The sequence below is a fragment of the Hippopotamus amphibius genome, chromosome X (genome assembly GCF_030028045.1).
Source record: "Hippopotamus amphibius kiboko isolate mHipAmp2 chromosome X, mHipAmp2.hap2, whole genome shotgun sequence".
NCBI lineage: Eukaryota > Metazoa > Chordata > Mammalia > Artiodactyla > Hippopotamidae > Hippopotamus > Hippopotamus amphibius.
Genome location: NC_080203.1, coordinates 102,843,707 through 102,861,432, shown reverse-complemented (window position 1 = coordinate 102,861,432; position 17,726 = coordinate 102,843,707). Strand labels below are relative to the sequence as shown.

General features: G+C 41.4%; 1 protein-coding gene across 2 annotated transcripts in view; it reads left to right on the top strand.

The window, feature by feature from the left end:
• SYTL5 (synaptotagmin like 5) overlaps positions 1–17,726 on the top strand; it is a 100,986-nt gene that overhangs the window by 49,131 nt on the left and 34,129 nt on the right. For both annotated transcript variants that reach the window (XM_057719027.1, XM_057719026.1), the window contains exons 5-7: positions 286–417; positions 12,413–12,554; positions 17,387–17,516. In XM_057719027.1, the coding sequence (XP_057575010.1) occupies positions 286–417; positions 12,413–12,554; positions 17,387–17,516 (404 nt within the window). The remainder of the gene's footprint in view (positions 1–285; positions 418–12,412; positions 12,555–17,386; positions 17,517–17,726) is intronic.

Sequence of the window (17,726 nt, the reverse complement as noted above, 5' to 3'; positions counted from 1 at the left end):
TTCCTAACTTTCCTCTTCACCCAAAGTCAATGGTCTTTTTCTTGGAAGGGACAGAGGCCTGGCTTACTAGCAACTGGTATAGCCTTGGGAGAATGCTAACCTCCTCTACCAGAACCTTTGACAGTCTACTGCAGAGGCATTGGGGACTCCCCAGAATTTCTGAGCCCCAAGTCTGCTTTATGGAAGAATGATTTACTGTTGAAAGTACAAGAAATGGTATTTTTGAAATGATATGTTTAGATGCTTTCTAGTCTTGCTTTTAAATATATATATGTATAATTTCAGATTTCTTAGCAAGTTCAGATCAGCAACCAGAGGAGAAATCTCAACTTCAAAAACTGAAAGTGGGCGGAGCTGCAGCTTGGACTTAGCCAGCCAAAATTTTCGGAGTTTAAAATCAGCCCCTGGTTCAGACAGGTAAGACACATACAGATTGGCCAATGGGACAGCCTGAGGGTAAGATTGATGTATTTCCATCCAAACAGTGCTTCTAGATACCTGTAAGGCATTCTGTCTCAGAGATCTTCTTACACATAATGTGAAAAGCCAGGAGGATAACTTTTAGTTGAAATGGAAGGCAGTTACACTTCTGGAATTACAGCTGTTGAAAGCATCTGTGTTACCTGCATGGCTGAGACTTGATGTTTTGGGACTCAGGGCTGCAGTTCAAATGGAGAGATCCAGGAAAATCAATGATTTTAATTGATTTCTCGATCTTTTTCTGTTTAAGCTTCTGAAAAAGAAACCTGTAAATGTCGTAAAGAATCCTTGCCACTTTTAAAAAATTAATAATAATTTCATTTTAATTGCCTCCAAGAATTTCCATAAATTGCACTCCTTTCTAGTTCTACCACCTCTAATTTGTTGTCAGTGGGCCAGCTCCTCAAATCTCCTACACACAGAGCTATCACCTTGTCAAGAAAAGTAGAGAGAGAAAGGGTAGCCAAGAGCGTAGTCATTTCATATCAAGCTTGATGTTCTTTATCCTGTTGGGGCATACGTCAAGGCTTATTTTCATGATTGGTATATTATCAAAGGCAACGATGAGAAAAAAGATCTACCCTCATGTTTCATTAAGAGCACAGGTACTGAAAGGGGTGGGGTGGGAGGAACTGGGAGACTGGGATTGACACATATACATTATTGATACTGTGTATAAAATAGACAGCTGATGGGAACATACCGTATAACACAGGAAACCATACCTAATGTACTGTGGTGACCTAAATGGGCGGGAAGTCCAAAAGGGAGAGGATATCTGTACGTGTATGGCTGATTCATTTTGTTGTGCAGTGCGGGCTAACACAGCATTGTAAAGCAACCATACTGCAATTAAAATTAATTTAAAAAAAATTTTTAAAAGGAGCACAGCTATTGTCTATTACTGATACTTTTTGCCCTATAGCATTCCTGCAAACTAGTGTCACTTTATGTAAAACTGCACAGAAAAGAAATAAGCATAAAATAAATCATTTCTCATCCACTATCAAAAGATTATCACTGTATTTACTCTTTTCCAAATTTTCAAGAATGTAGATATATTTCCTTTATGATAAAAAAAATACTTTAAACCCTGGTTGCATTTGTCCTTGAAATCGTTTCCTTTGACTTCCCTTGGGGTAGCCCCCTGTCATGTCCCACAGAAACTTTATATAAAAAAATCTCATTTTTTGTTTTGGTTGCTGACTTCCTGACTCTCAGACGGTGATCAACATTATTTCAAGATGATAAGTAACTTGCTTAGCGTTGCTGTTTTTGTTCAGCCTCTTGGGAACTCAGAGGCTCATATTTCAGGCTGGCATTTAAAAGGGACAATATATATATATAACGATGAAAGATGGAGTCCCCTCTTAAAAAGGCTTGAAGTCTCCTGGCCCAACAAGCAAAATTGAATTATTCCATTTTAAGCTAATTTGTCTTACAGTTACTCAACAAGAGTAAGGGGCATGCTCTCCAGTATGACAGCACTTATACCGTTCTTTCAGAATCTATCAGTCTGGGTTTATTCCTTGTGTCTTATCTACTGCTGGGTATAAATACAGTTGACCCTGGAATAATGCAGGAGTTAGGGGCACTGACCGCCCCCCCCCACTTTGCCCAGTCAAAAATCCGAGTATAACTTGACAGCTAGCCCTCCCTATCTGAGGTTCCTCTGTACCCGCAGTCTCACATCCAAGGATTCACCCAACTATGGATCGTGTAGTACTGTAGTATTTGCTATGGGAAAAAAATCCATGTGTAAACAAACCCACGTGGTTAAAGCTATAAAGCCATATGGACATGTTTCACCAAAGACTGGTGTATTGACCCAGGGGTTTCTTGTAAACTAGAAGGTCATCCCTAAATAGACTTTATCTTTTAAATTGTAAATACCCAACATGGTTTATAGATAGAATATAGTAGTCAAGCAGTCATGGTTCATTGTTCTTGAACCATGCCAAGAACAACGTTTTCTTATTAAGAAAGAGAGTCAAGATGTTTGGGAGATCAGTAGAGCAAAATGTCCTTTTCCTAGAACATGTATTTACCACAATGATGACTCATTAATGGACTGCGACCGTGAGATGCGTTACATTATCTCAACATTATTCCCTAGAAAGTTGGGGCAGGAGGTGGTCCATCTGTTTTTCACTCCCATCACCTAAAGATGTTAACTCCTTTTGGTCTGCTTGGAGCTGCTGGAATTCTGCAAAGCCAAGTAGTAAAACTGGCAGACTTTCTTTTTTCCTTGGGTTCTACAAGCAGAATTGCAGCCTCCCCTATACATCATTTTTAATACGGAACAGCAAGCTCCCAAAAGAGAATTGTAAGGTTCCGGTCTCTTTGGTCTATTACCTGACCTAGCTTAGCAATTAATCCCCCTTTCTCCTCCACAGTGCATATTTCTTCATAGTTTGTTGCTCTTTTCCTGGAGGAGCTGGGCTTGGGCATTGAAAACTTATATCAGAGTGGAAATGATATTTTAACAGATGCCTGGTTAGACTTTATTTCTTTTCAGTAGTTTAAAAGCAGGGGGATGTGTGAATGGCTTAGGCAAGGCTCAGCAGCCTCTCAGAGGAACATGGCAAGTGGCTCTTTACTGGTTGCTAGGGACTTGACACATGAGGCAGATGAGATTTTTGAAAAAAGAACGTAAATGTGAACTATAATTAATAAACAGGATGCTCTTCAAGGCAGTGATTCCTAATTCCTTTCACGCTGTAATGAGTTGTCGATGCAGTGTGATTTGTGAGATATCTAAAATCATACTCTCCTAGAAACAAACCCTCACACAAGGATTCCTCAGTGAGTAATTTATTAATTGAAATGATTCCAGGAGCAACCAATAAGGGAGTAAGAAAAGCAGAATAAAGAAAGGGAAGAAGGTAAGCAACGTGCTATTTCAGGTGAGGTCTGAGTTTGAGAACTCAGCTTGATCCTGCCAGGGATTCTGGAGCATAAAATATCTCCAGGTTTTTCCATTTTGAGGAACTGGACCGTTGCACTTCTGTCCCAATCAGTCATTGTCTATAGGTTCCCTTAGATAGCATTTCCATATTTAGCAAATAATGATACAGGATGGCCAGGTAAATTTCCGTTTCAGATAAAGCACTTTTTTAAAAAGTGCGTTGCATGAAATCTTATTTCATATACTATGTAACTAGTAGTATGTTTTTATACTAAAATAAATCCTTGATTATCTGAATTTTGGATTTAACTGAGGGTTGGGGAGGCACACCTCAAGGCATGTCTTGGCCTCCAGTACTAAAGGCAAATCCCTGAAGGTCATCAGTGCAAGCCATTAGCAGAAAAGCACCAAGCTAGGGATGGGTGTGTGGAGCCTGGTACAAGGGATCTGAGGGGACCTGGGTGGGACATCAATACTGTCCCCTAAAAAACAGAAAGGAAAAGTGGAACTTGGAACTGAAAATTTATTCTGTTCAGTAAAAAGTGAATAAAAGATGCTGCTGTGGTTCTCAGCAGCATTTCTATCATGACATGGGAGGATACAGCAAGCATTTAACCACGGGCACCGGTACCTTATGATAACCAACCAGCTTCTCATATCCCCCACCCCCTGCCCATGCACATTCCAGTTTTATCCAGTTGTTCTTAATTGCTCTCTAGGAGGCCCGAGACTGTCACAGTCTCTCTGAAGCTTCACAAGCTGCTTTGGTTGGCTCTGATCCGAAAGCAGAAACCACAGCTGCCCTCAGCTCCTTAGCGAGTCCTCACCCTCATCCCGAGCACCACCTCCCTCCCTCCACTCGCTCTCCCGCGAGCTCTTTCTCTCTTCTTTTCTCTCTTTCCAGTAAATAAGGCATGTTTGGTACCTTCATGACTAAAAAAAAAAAGATCGTTCTTTCCTCATATCTATTATTTGGGGCAAAATGAGTTGATGAAACCCATTCTATCATTATATGACGCATCCTTTTATCATCAGAAGTAAAATTATCTTCCTGTCCTGATTGCCATTTTCATTGACATCTTTGACATTAAGATGCAATTAGGCCGCATCCTCTTACTACCATTTGGAATAGAGCAAGGTGGGAGTGTTCTAGCTCTGAGTCAGGACCGCTTCCACAAAGTCAATTCTGGTTTGTTTTGTGTAGTAGATAAAATGCTGTATAACTAGTTTCTAATGTCCTTAGCAAGCTCCTTTCCTTACCAGGCTTTAAAAATTGTTCAAATTTATAGTACATCTCTGAAAGTATGTCAGTTTTGTTCCGTGATACTAGCTGTGATAGTTTTGTGATGCAAAAGAATAATGGCTTTAAGGACTGTCCTCCAAAGAAAAATTACTTTCACCTCTTTCCTGCGACTTTGTTCAACTTGTCCAGTGCTAATTCTTGTTTCTTCCTATTTTAACCTCCTTTGCGTGAGCTCAGCCCTTCTTAGTGGCAGCAAGGGATGGGCAATCAAAGCCACAGGCTTCACAGATACTCACAGCCTAGAGCAATGCACAAAATCATGGTGACCTGAGAACAGTGAATCTTATCAATACTTGCGTGAAGTGATGGACAGATGATAGAAGAGGTGAGGAAATGTGGAGTCATGAGAGTCTGTAATTCACTTGAACTATGACCAGATCAGTGGGAGTTACAATAGGTCTAGAGTTGCCAAATAATTCTTCAGAGGGAAACATATTTATAACTCAAAACCATCCCTTTTAAACACATCCTTTGCCCACCATACATACCTATCTTGATTGGAATTCCTCCAGAAGCAAACCTTGATGTAAGGATGTCCAAAGCAAGTAATTTATTTAGGGTGTGGTCTTGGAACACACAGGGGAGTGGGGGTAGTGAACCAGGGAAGGGAGGGGAACCAAAAAGAGTGTGTCATTAAGCCCGTTACCACTGTGGCAGCTAGAGTTCAATCTCAGTGGACAACTGTTGGAGACAATCTAGAACACACCTCAGAGCCACCTAGTCTAGAGATCGGGTATCTGGTGTAATTGTAAACCATCTCCCTGTTCATCATTGATTGAGGGCAAATGCTGAGGCACTGACTCTCTGGCACTTCTGACTTGTTCTGTGCACAGGAGCTCCATGCTCTTGGGATCCAAAAAAGTCCTCAGGTGTAGAGCGGTGGGTGGGTGTTGTAACCTGGTTCTGTGGATAGAGGTGAGTGTTGAGGGGAATTGGGCGGGGGCACCAATGTCTGCTATAGCATCCCTCCCTAACTGCTCTCAGAACTCCTCCAAAGGTGCAGTGTATCAGACCACCAGTTGCTCAGCCCCAGTAATTTATGTTTTCTTTATATACATGTGACTTTCCTTATTATAACATCAATAATATGAGGCAGTATGGAGATCGGGAGTTCAGCCAGACCCTTGACACTATACTTAGGTTGAGCTCCAGCTGGGTTCTTGATGTGCTCATCCTCGTGGCCAGATGATTGTAAGCCCGCAGCTGCCTCCTTGTTATCTTGTTTCTCCAATTGTTTCCCGAAGATTCACTGCCTTAGCATGTTCTATTTCTGTGAACTAAATTTAACGCATTTCCTCCTCCAATCCGATACATTTCTTTTTCACTCACTGTTACCTAAGATGTATTAGGTGACATCTTATATTCTCAGGGCAGCTAAGATAAAATAATGGCCTTTCTTCTTCTGTACATAGTTGAGAAGTAGAGATATATGATCTGCCCCCCTATGCATTTTATTTATACAAATAAATTCAACACAGACCTCTGCCAACGTTATTGGCCTAGAACCGTATGCCAAGTGGTAAATGTGGAAGATTTTAGACAATGCTACTTTTCTACCCCTTCGTGAACTTCCAGTTTGGCAGGGAAGGTTGGGATGACTAAACAATTTCAAGACAATATGGTATCATGATAAAAAGATATCTGTGTATCATGGAAAAACCAAAGACAGGTATTTAGCCTCCCAGAGAATTCAGGGAAGCTTCATGGAGTTGTACCCTAAGCAATTTGAAGGAGCGAGGAGGACTTGGCCAGGTGAAGAGAGATAAGAAGAACATTCTAGATAGAGGAACTAGAAAGTGCAAAGGAGAAGAGACATAAAGCAATTTTACATGTGCTAGAAAACAAACAGTTCAGGGTTTTTAGAGTGTAAAATTGAAATGTGGTTTACAAGACATGAGATGGAGAGCTTCATTGGACCAGGATAGGGATGGCTTTGGATTCCTTGGCAACTTTTTTTCTTATAGGCAATGTAGCATTGCAGGTAGAACAAGACTTTACCAAATCTGAACTACTAAGGACAGAGTAAGTGCTTGTTCCACTTAGTTACTGAAAGCTACGTTCCGCTAAATATTTGCTTTCCTTGCTGTCTCTGGGGAAGGCAATTGATTTTGTTGCTCTGACTTCTAGTCCTCCCAAGGTGTTTCATAGCTGCTGGCGTCTCCTCCAACTGGCTTCCAGTCATTCTTTAGAAACAGGACATGGGAACAGGATTTTGTTATGATTGTAAATGAACAAAATTTTATCAGACTGAGAGTTCTACCTGTTTTGTTTTGTTTTTAAGATTTTTTTGATGTGGAACATTTTTAAGGTCTTTATTGAATTTGTTACAATATTGCTTCTGTTTGATGTTTTGGGTTTGTTTTTTTTTTTTTTTTGGCTGTGAGGCATGTGGGATCTTAAGTCCCCGATCAGGGGTTGAACCCGCACACCATGCATTTGAAAGGTGAAGTCCTAATCACTGGACTAACCAGGGAAGTCCCTGTTCTTAATTTCTTTTTCCTCATACCCAGAGTCCTTCCTTCATGATGACTGTCTCTTCCATTTTAAATTCTTTTTAAAGGAAACAGATGCTTTGAGCAAACCCTAAAGATTTTAAAACCATCAAACAAATCAGCTTTTGTTTTAGTAAATCAAATGATAAAGGCTTTTATATACTTAACACTAAGATTCATTGAACACAATTTCACTGAGCACCTACCACATTGTATTATATTTGTCCTTTCTCCAAAAAGGAAAAAGAAGGAAAATATGTGTAATTCAGCCACAGAGAACCAGTGGCTTCAGAGGAAACTGTGGCTAGAGAGACTTGCTTAATGAATTTCCACTTCTTCTATATTTCTCTGCTTCTCTAATTCAGCGTTCAAAGGCTCTTAGGATGGTTCATTTGTGCCTAAGTATAACACCCGCGTGTGCACACACACACGTATTATACACATGCACCCAATACCAGAAATTCATTCCTTTGGAGTGTGTTGACCTCTCCAAAGAGTTTGGTTTTTAAATGGAGACACACATACCTGTGTGTTTGTGTGCCTGTGTAGTCAGTCACACACATACAGGGGTCAACAAACTTTTCTGTAAAGGTACAGATAGATAATATTTTTGGCTTTGTGGGCAAGATGGTCTCTGTCTCAACTACTCACTCTGCTGTTGGAGTGTCGACTGAAGAAAATGCACAAGGTGAGAACTGTGCATTAAGTTTTATTAGGGGGCAAAGTGAGGAGTATAGCCCAGGAGACCACATTTCAGATAGGCCTGAGGAACTGCTCCAGAGGCGGGGGAAGGTCAGTGTTATATATGATTGTAGTGAAGGGGAGATGTGCCGTGAAGCACACATTTTGGCGGAGGCTTGCTGTTTGTCATGAGGAGCAGATGTCACCGTTCATGATTTTAGTGCTTTTCTGGATGCAAAGAGATGCAAGAAGTGGGCTCATAAAATCTTCTCCTGAAAATATCTAACTATCTAAAGACCTGTTCTGCCAGCTTTTCCTAGAGCATAGAGTGCCTCATTCCTGACCTCCACCCTGAATTCCTTTCACGGGGCGTTGAAGGTCAGTATCTGCAGTGGTTAGTGACTTCATCCTTGTAGAGGCAGATGGCAAGTGACAATGTTGAGTTGGCAGGTGCATAAAAGCAGCTGTACACGATACAGAAAGTGCATGTGCGTGCCCGCATAACAATAAAACTTTATGGGCACTGAAATGTGAATTTCACATAATTTTCACATCACTAAATATTCTTCTTTTGATTTTTTTTTCCCCAACCACTTGCAAATGTAAAACCACTCTTAGCTCATGGGCTATACAAAAACAGCTGGTGGGCACAATTCGATCCAGGGGCCATAGTTTGCTGACCGTTGGTGCCACACATTACACATTGACTCACTGACAGAGAAAGCGTCCTTCCATTCATCACAATCTAAGCCGTGAGGACAGCTCCACTCTCTTGATGCGAGCACCATGCTGACTAAAGAAAATCGAGCTATGAGAGGAAGTGACAGGCAGTTGGAGAGATGCCTGAGATCAAAACTCATCCACAGTTTAGGCCAATGTTTCTCAGCTTTGGCTGCATATTGGAATCACTGGTGGTGGGGGGTGGGGAGTGGTGTTAAAACATTTGGATGCCTAGATCCTGTGCCCAGAGGGTCTGATGTGGCCTTGGATGTGGCCTGGGCATGGGGATAGTTAAAAGCTTCCCTGGTGTTTCTGACTTGCAGCCAAGGGTAAGGGCCACCCATCTCGTGTAAAACAGTGTTGACAAAGACATTGCATTTGGGGATCACCAAAAACTGGAAGGTTGAGCCATGTTTAGCTTTTTTCCCTTTTGTTTCTCCTTTTTAACACCTCTTTTTCCCATTTTACAGGGTCGCGTCACTTTCTAACTACAACCTCTGTTGCCTGTCTCTTACATGTTTATTTCAGACCTGAAATAACTAAAAGAAGTTAGGAAAGCACATAAACTGCAGAACAAATGTCGTGTCGCCTCTGTCATGTTATGCTCTAGCCTCATTGTCCCAGTGAGTGTAGTATCTCTCAGGTTAATGCTGCCTTTGACTGATCTGTAGGGGAGTGCTCATTTACCCAGGCAGGCACAGGATCAACCTTGTCAGCCTGCTCTGGGAAGGTTGAATCCTGGGAAATTCCTTCTGGGCTCCAACTCCTGGGAGACTGCTCTGTACACCAGAAAGGCAACTCATTAAATTAGAGTCTCTGTCTCTAGAAATGGATATATCTAGGAAGCTATTTTCAAGGTTTTGGGCCAGCATGAAATTAGAGATAATAAGACGGAAGGCTTTTTAAAAGTATCTCATAAGCTAAAGTAAATGACACTCTTTCTTATCCTAGGAAATGTGTCTTTCAAGTATCTCAGGATTTCCAAGCTCCCCAGACAGTATCATATTCCCCACACTTTGGGCCCTATTAGAAGGAGATAAATGTATTTCTTTCTTGTCAGTTTCCCCCTAAGCAAAGTTTAGCTTCAAGGTTTGTTAGCACTGATTTCTACTACTTCTAATTTAAATATCAGTAACATGATATCTGGATCAAAAATAACTCTTTCTTAATTGAACTTTAAATTTCTCTAATTTAGGCTTGGGGACGCTTTTACCCTCTTCCTATTTAAGAGGCAAAGATTCATGTATTTTATGTCAGATTTTACATAATGTCTAAAAGAGTTGGCACCCAAATATTTATGATATTCTGCCTCATTAGACTAAGTCTTTTTTAGTTTAATCAACTGAAACATTCAGCTGAGAGGGAAATATTTTTAAGAAGCTCACAGTAAATGTCAGGGATAAATATGAAAGTATATGCCATTTTTGAGATAATGCTTCTGGCAACAGTAATTTCCAGTAGCTGGCTTATGATCACAAGACTTTCTTCCCTTATTACAGGGTAGCCTTCTGAATGTCATCGCCACAATTAATCAACTTCATCCAGAGCTTCCACATAAGGAGGACTTTGGGCTCCAGCAAGGCTAATCCATGATGGGGACTTTTCCAAAACCACCTGGGTCTGGGAGGACCTTCAGCACAAACACAAGCAGAAGTACCCACATAAATCCCCTTGGATCATAACCTATTGTCTCCTTTCTGCAAGTTTCAGTCCTAGCCTTTCTTTTTTAAGGAGATTTTACCTAAAACAGTAGGGAGAGAGATTTTTGTGGTAGTATTGTTATAAGAGTAGAGAACCTATGAGCACAGGGAAGCATCACTGGGTAGGTCTCTAAGCCAGTTCTGAGTTTGACTTCTGACATCACTTGGGAAAGGTATGAATATAGTTAACTGTTGTCAAATGTGGAACTGTAGCACCTGAGATAGCAGGGCTCAGGTAAATCACCAAGGAACTTAGAATTTCAAATTGTATCAATGTATTTAATCAGAAAATTTTATTTTCTTGTTGTTAGACTCAAAAGACACAGCCATAGCCCCCTCCTGAGCAGAGCCCATAGTACTCGAAGTTATTCAGAGTACCACTTCTAGAAAGGAGCAGCAGGGACTGTTTCTGTGTAGTATGAAGAAGGACCCAGAACATTTTCCTAGCTCTCTTAATGAAATTGTAGGAAACTAACTCCCAGCTCTCTGATCCTTTCACTATCTTCTTGATAGTATTCTTCTTCTACATTCTACCCATGTAGAACCTGCCTGGTTGTAACAATTTGATCATGGTGAAATGATGAATAAGCACGTTGAGACCCTAGCATGAGCATGAGTGCAGGCTTTGGAAAAGCAGACAATTCTGTTTTTATCCTGACTTTGTCGTGTACTAACGTGTCACATATGCACGCACGCACGCACGCATGCATGTACGGAAGAATTGCTTAACCTCTCCAAGACTCAGTTTCTTCATCTTTAAAATAGGAATGTTAATACCTTTTTATTTTTTTTTAACATGGATGTTGTGGAATGGAGAGCGTCAAACACCTAGAAAATACTCAGTAAATGCAGCTGCTATTTGCATAATTATCGAGAGTGGTGATGGCTGGTCATATCAGGGCATATTAGATTTTGGTGGCTTCTCTGGTGCAGAGCCTTGAAAAAACTTCCAAGCTGTGGTTGAAAGCTCCAGCGGTCATTGCTGATGCTTTCTTCTGCCAGATTCATCTTCTAGTAATGACCCATCTGCCATCATTCTTTTTTTAAAAATGCGCTTTGTTCCATGAAGTCTCTCCTCTGATTGGCTCAACTGTGAGCTCTAATCTCTGTTAACTATCACTATTGTTCTTTAACAAGAAGATGTTTATTATTATAGGTGCACTTATAAGTTACTAAAATAGGAACTGAAAGAGTGAAATTCATAAGGGCTTCTGTTTTACCATTTAGCGTATTTTGTGCTCACTGAGAGCAAAGAATAAAAGAACAGCAAACCCCTCCCTTAAACTCTAATTTGTCGAAACTTATTTACTTATGAAGCTCCATTTAATAAGAAAATTGTGATCACCTCCAGGCAAGAACTGTTTTTTCATTAAAAAATCATTATTGAATGGAATTGAATCAGGTTTAGCAAACACGAAAGTGAATCCAACTCATTTACAAAATGCATTATTTTTATCCTACATTTGTTAAATGTGCGCCGTGAGTCAGTCACTAAAAACAACACCGAGAAATAAAAAATGATTGCCAGTCTTTGATTAAACAGGTACGGGGTGCCTCCTTTGCACCAAGATACTGTGAAGGTGCTGGAGATATCATGGTAAATATGTCATCAACTCTGTCCCCAAGGAGCTCACAGTCGAAAGAGGTACCAAGGTCCACACGTGTATTAAGGAGCCAAATAAGACATTGTGTAGGCAACTTCTACATAGTTTGGCAAAGACTGTAAGCCATCATCAATTGAGTAGAGCAGAGGTTGACAAGGCCTGTGATAGGCAGGGAAGCTGTGATGGGGGAGGCTGGACTTCACCTGGCCCTTGAGGATGGGGAAGATTTGGAGAAACAAAAGCCTTAGAAGTGGAAGCAAGAGCACGAGCGTGGTGAGTTGAAAAAATTGTAGGGAACCTGGGCTGGCTGGGAGTGTGCTGGTGAGCAATGGGAAGCAAAGTTGGAGAGGTAAGTTCAATTACGAAGACCCTGGAATCAGACAAATGGCAGTGAACCCCGTGAGCCCCTGGAGGTGTACCTCATGTGGTTCACGTGTCGCCATTGCTTTCTTGAGCTTTTCCTGGACTATGTCTTTGGTCGCTGCTCCACTTCCATTGTAATGAGAATATTCTTTCTCATTTAGGGGAAGCACCGGTTCATCAGATTTCAACGAGCAAGAAGCTGGTCTTGGGACTCCAAAGAGCATCCGGAGCAATGGTGTGACCCCAGTCACTCAGAGGTCACCAGCCCCAAGCACACGCAGCGTGACCTCAGTCAGCAGTCGAGTAAGTACGCGGATGTAAAGGCACACCCTCCCCCCTTCTGGGACTCAGCCTCGCCCCGTGGCATGGCTGGGCTTCAGTTCTCTGTATCTGAGAGCATGTTGTTTATCTTGTTTAACAGTAGATGCTTCTTTATCAGGACTGAACCTCTTCCATCCTTAGCTCCTGTCAGGAGGCCTCAAATGAAAAGGAAAGGGGAAGAGCAGGCTCAAAGGTGGAATTTGTTTGATGGGGGTTTCAAGGGCTGTATGGTTTTAATAAAATACAAATGATGTTTAGCAGTCTCTGATTTTGATCTTCCATGTTGCTTGTCAAGATCTTGACTGTTCTAAAAATTTTCCAAGCCAATTTAAATTAGGAAAGCTAGACTCTTGAAATATTTTTGTTGTTTTCTTTTCTATACATCCATTAAAATAAGGGGTCAACACATAATGGAGACTTAAATTGCACAGTGTGTGTGTGTGTGTGTGTGAGCTGTTCTTTTGAATGAATGAAAATCTACTAGATTTTTTGATTAAGCAGGAAGCTCCATATATATAGCTGACATCTATATTTAAGAAATCTTTATATACAAACTAAATTCTTTGATTCAGCCAATGTTTAATGAGGGCCTACTATCTGCCAAGCCCTGGTCAAGCAAAGACTTGAAGGAAGTGAAGTAATTAGCCATGTGGGAGTCTGGGGCAAGGTTTTCGTCCATGCTGGGACAGCACTGATACTCAGCAAGTACGTTACAGGAAGGCTGTTCCAGTCACTTTATGGCTGACCTCCCTCTTGCATAGTCAGTGCCCTTGCTTGACCAGTGTCTAAAAGATCTTTAATGCCCCTGCAGGAGCAGCCAGTGCAAAGACCCTGAGATGGGGGCATACCTGGTGTGTTCAAGGAAGAACCAAGGTCAGGGTGGCTGTTGGGAGTGAACGAAGGGAGGACTACTAGGAAATGAGTTCCAAGGGGTAGTAGGGTCAGATGGGGTCTTGTAGACCACTGGATGCACTTCAGCATTTACTCTGGGTAAGATGGGGGCAGTTGAAGGGTTTTCAGCAGGTGAGTGATATAATCTGGCTTCTGTTTATGCAGGAGCTGGGGGCTTTTCTGAGAAGCAGCTGTAGGGGAATAAGCGTGGAAGCCAGAAGGCCGCTTAGGGAGGAGGCCATCACGTTACCACAGACGAGAAACTGAGCTTTGGAACAGGGAGATAGATGTGGAGGTTGTAAGCATTCAGATTCCATAGATATTTTTAAGGAGGAATCAAAAGGCATTCAGACAGATTGAATAATAATAGTAATAAGTGTATTTAAATACTTATAGTTTAAATTAAACTTGCTGATAAGATAAAGGGCATATCTAAAATTTTATCAATATTTATACTAAGCTCAGCAAGCAGTACTGTTAAAATACGCAGAAAAGTACATGCATAGTTGGTGATTGTACTCACTGCTTTGGCAACCTAACAAGGAATGATATTCAAAATATTTAGCAACTGGTACAGCAGGGGCACTGAGCGATCAGCACAGACCCTGGCACAAGGTTGGGCAGCACTCTGGGGGCCCTTCCATGCAGTGCAGTAACCTGGATTGTGGGGAGAACTAGGGTTGTGAGGAGGGGAGCACAGGAGAGGGGGGATGGACTGGAAGTAGTGCTGTTTACCAGCTGATACAGAAGGATTTAAAAAATTTGAACAGCTGGTACAGCTGTACCAGTGGATAGCAGCAGACTGTCAGTCCAATAACTACTGAGTTAGTCAAGTTTGTTCTCAAAACAAGGCTTACCTTCCTAAGTGCCATCATTGGCAGGGTGGGGTGAGGGGAGGGAATCAGCCTTGTCATGTGTTAATACCCTCAAAACTGACAGTCTCTACATGAATATTTTTTATTTTTTATTTATTTTATTGAAGTATAGTTGATTTACAATGTTGTGTTAATTTCTGCTGTATAGCAAAGTGATTGCTATACACACACACATACATACACACACACACACAGATCTTTTTATTCCATTATTACCATTATGGTTTATTGTAGGATACTGACTGTAGTTCTCTGTGCTATACAACAGGACCTTGTTGTTTATCCATCCTATATATAATAGTTTACATCTGTTAGCCCCAAACTCCCAGTCCATCCATCTCCCAACCCCCTCCCCCTTGGCAACCACAAGTCTGTTCTCTATGTCTGTGAGTCTGTTTCTCTTTCATAGATGGGTTCATTTGTGTCATATTTTAGATTCCACATATAAGTGATATCATATAATATTTACCTTTCTGACTTACTTCACTTAGTTTGGTAATCTCTAGTTGCATCCATGTTGCTGCAAATACGTGAATACTTTATTAAAGAACACCTAGATTTCCCCAACAGAAATTCCCTACAATTGAGTCGAGTATACATACATAAATATAGGCAGTGTCTATGTTGATCTCACTCTTGCATTCTAGTTGATCTAGCTAGTCTTTGCTAAGAGAAAAAGAGACACAAAGAGAAATATTTTCTGTCGAATAAACTTAATACAGCATAGTACTTTATGAAGCACGTTTGCTCTTTCATGAGCAAACTATGTAGAGTTAGATGACAAAGTCACAACTTCTCAATTTCTCCCATTTCTCAGTATCTCTTTGTTTCAGTGTTCTTGCCTGCCGTAGCATGTGAGAAGTACATTTTTAAGGTGGAAAACTCTTAGAACATGAAAGTCTCTAACGTGTCCTCTGCTATGATGTAATGTATTAATTTTAGGCTTCACATCCTGAATCTCCAGGGTATGTGTTACATGTTCATGACTGTACAATACTAATTGGCCCATTAGTGCTCAATATTAGTGATACTGCAGGGTACCAGTTTGAAAATTTGCTGTCAACGTAATTGCCCCTAAGGAAGTTGGTCTCGCTTCATTGAAGGAATCCACGTGTGACCAACTTTTTGAGGAGGTGTGGAAAATGGACCTGTCCATTTGACCGCCATCACAGTCTTTTGATAAACCTTAGCGGTCTATAGCAATTAGAAAAGTTTGGAGCCATATTCCTCCTGCTACAGGTAGTGTGTGTTGGAGAATACTCAAAGATCAAAACCAGTCTGTTTTGAAGCTGCATTGATTTGCATGCTAAGCAAGTGAGAGTTGCATATTTCTTGAATGAGTTCATTAACACCTCCTCAGTGTCTGTGGTATGGGGTAAAGATAGGGCAGCAAGAAGGGAATTCCTTTCTGAGGAATTTTTAAAGGCACTTTTTGATTGTTTACAAAAGGGACTAAAGAGTCTCTCTTTTATTTAGTTATCTATTTATTTATATTTATTAGCTGTGTTGGGTCTTCATTGCTGTTGCATGGGCTTTCTCTAGTCGTGGAGAGCAGGGGCTACTCTTCGTTGTGGTGCACGTGCTCCTCATTGCAGTGGCTTCTTTTGTTGCAGAGCATGGGCTCTGGGCGTGTGGGCTTCAGTAGTTGTGGCACATGGGCTCAATAGTTGTGGCTCGCAGGCTCAGTAGTTGTGGCGCACAGGCTTAGTTGCTCCGAGGCATGTGGGATCTTCCCAGCCCAGGGATCGAACCCGTGTCCCCTGCATTGGCAGGTGGATTCTTAACCACTGTGCCACCAGGGAAGCCCCCTAAAGAGTCTCTTTTAGGTTTGATCATTATCACACCGTGGTGTCTTTTGCAAGGAAACTTAACCTCAGCCCAGTTCTCAGAAGCCCAGAATTAGATTTTTAATACTCAAGCAAATTTGGAATGATGTAATTGTCAAGCCCCTATAGGCGCAGGCCAAATTGGGACAGAATTTTCCTTTATAATGAAAGTAAGTGTCAGACTGAATCCCATCACATGTGCAAGCATGTATTAGCAAGCAGGTACCAAAAAAAAAAAATCACCTATTCCTATGAGCTGGGGAAGTCCCCATTCTTTATCCTTTTATGAACTTTAATACGTGCCTTGAATGAAATTTCATTCCAATAATGATGTAAGCAACCATGTTCTGATCATCGAGCCTACCAGAAGAGAAAGGTGTCATGGGCTTCTGTGAAGTGAGGGGTGGTGGAAGTAAGGGGTGGTTGAGGAGAGAGGGTGTTGAGAGTGAGGAGAAATATGGGACCAAACAGTTCTAACCCTGAGTACTACTCTGAGAGCATAAAGCTTGCCAAATTCTTAAACATAGTGCATTTAAGTTTGGAGGTACTTGTATTAATACCATCATTCCTGCTAACCATATGTTAGAACACTCACTGATTTTTTTAGAGAACTTTTTTTTTTTTTTTTTTTTTTTTTTTTTTTGGCTGCCTTGGGTCTTCATTGCTGTGCACGGGCTTTCTCTAGTTGCGGAGATGGGGGGCTACTCTTTGTTTTGGTGCACGGGCTTCTCATTGCAGTGACTTCTGTTGCAGAGCATGGGTTCTAGGCACGCAAGCTCAGTAGTCGTGGCTCGCAAGCTCTAGAGCGGTGACTCAGTAGTTGTGGCGCACAGGCTTAGCTGCTCCATGGCATGTGGGATCTTCCCAGACCAGGGCTCGAAGCCATGTCCCCTGCATTGGCAGATGGATTCTTAACCACTGCACCACCAGGGAAATCCCTAGAACACTCACTAATTTTGTGAATGAATAATTTCAAACACCTTTTGTGCTACTTAACAAACCTCTTGGTACATATTTTAGAGAGTAATTATTGATAGTAAGTTTTAGAGTTATATGGACTCCTGATGAGGGTTCTCCAGATGTCAACTGGCACCTCCTAAAGAGTAAGAGACATAGATGTGGTTATACTGACATATATTTATATGGAAGGATTTGGAAGTCAATTACAGTCAATATGATGGGTCATTTTATGTTTTTCTTTTCATTTCTACTTTGTGAGAAGGAACGTGGTTTTGAAATTTCCATGGATTTGGCTGGCACTGAAAGCACCTCTGAGGACCTCACAAAGAGTCATCACCGAAAACCTTCCGGCACACCTTCCATAGCAGTGTCCAGGGCCTCCCTGTCCTCAGGTGGGTATTTACAACATGACTACTGTGTTGTATAAATGACTAAATTGGGTGGAGTTGACTTCCTTGTGTGACATTAAATGGATTTTTCATGCCTTAGAAAATAATTATCCATTCCTTGACCCATGGAGGTAGGCCCACTCCATAAGAACTACTAAAAAGTGGGCCCAGGTGATGCCTTGCGCCTCTTGCATTCCATGCAAGATCCACAAA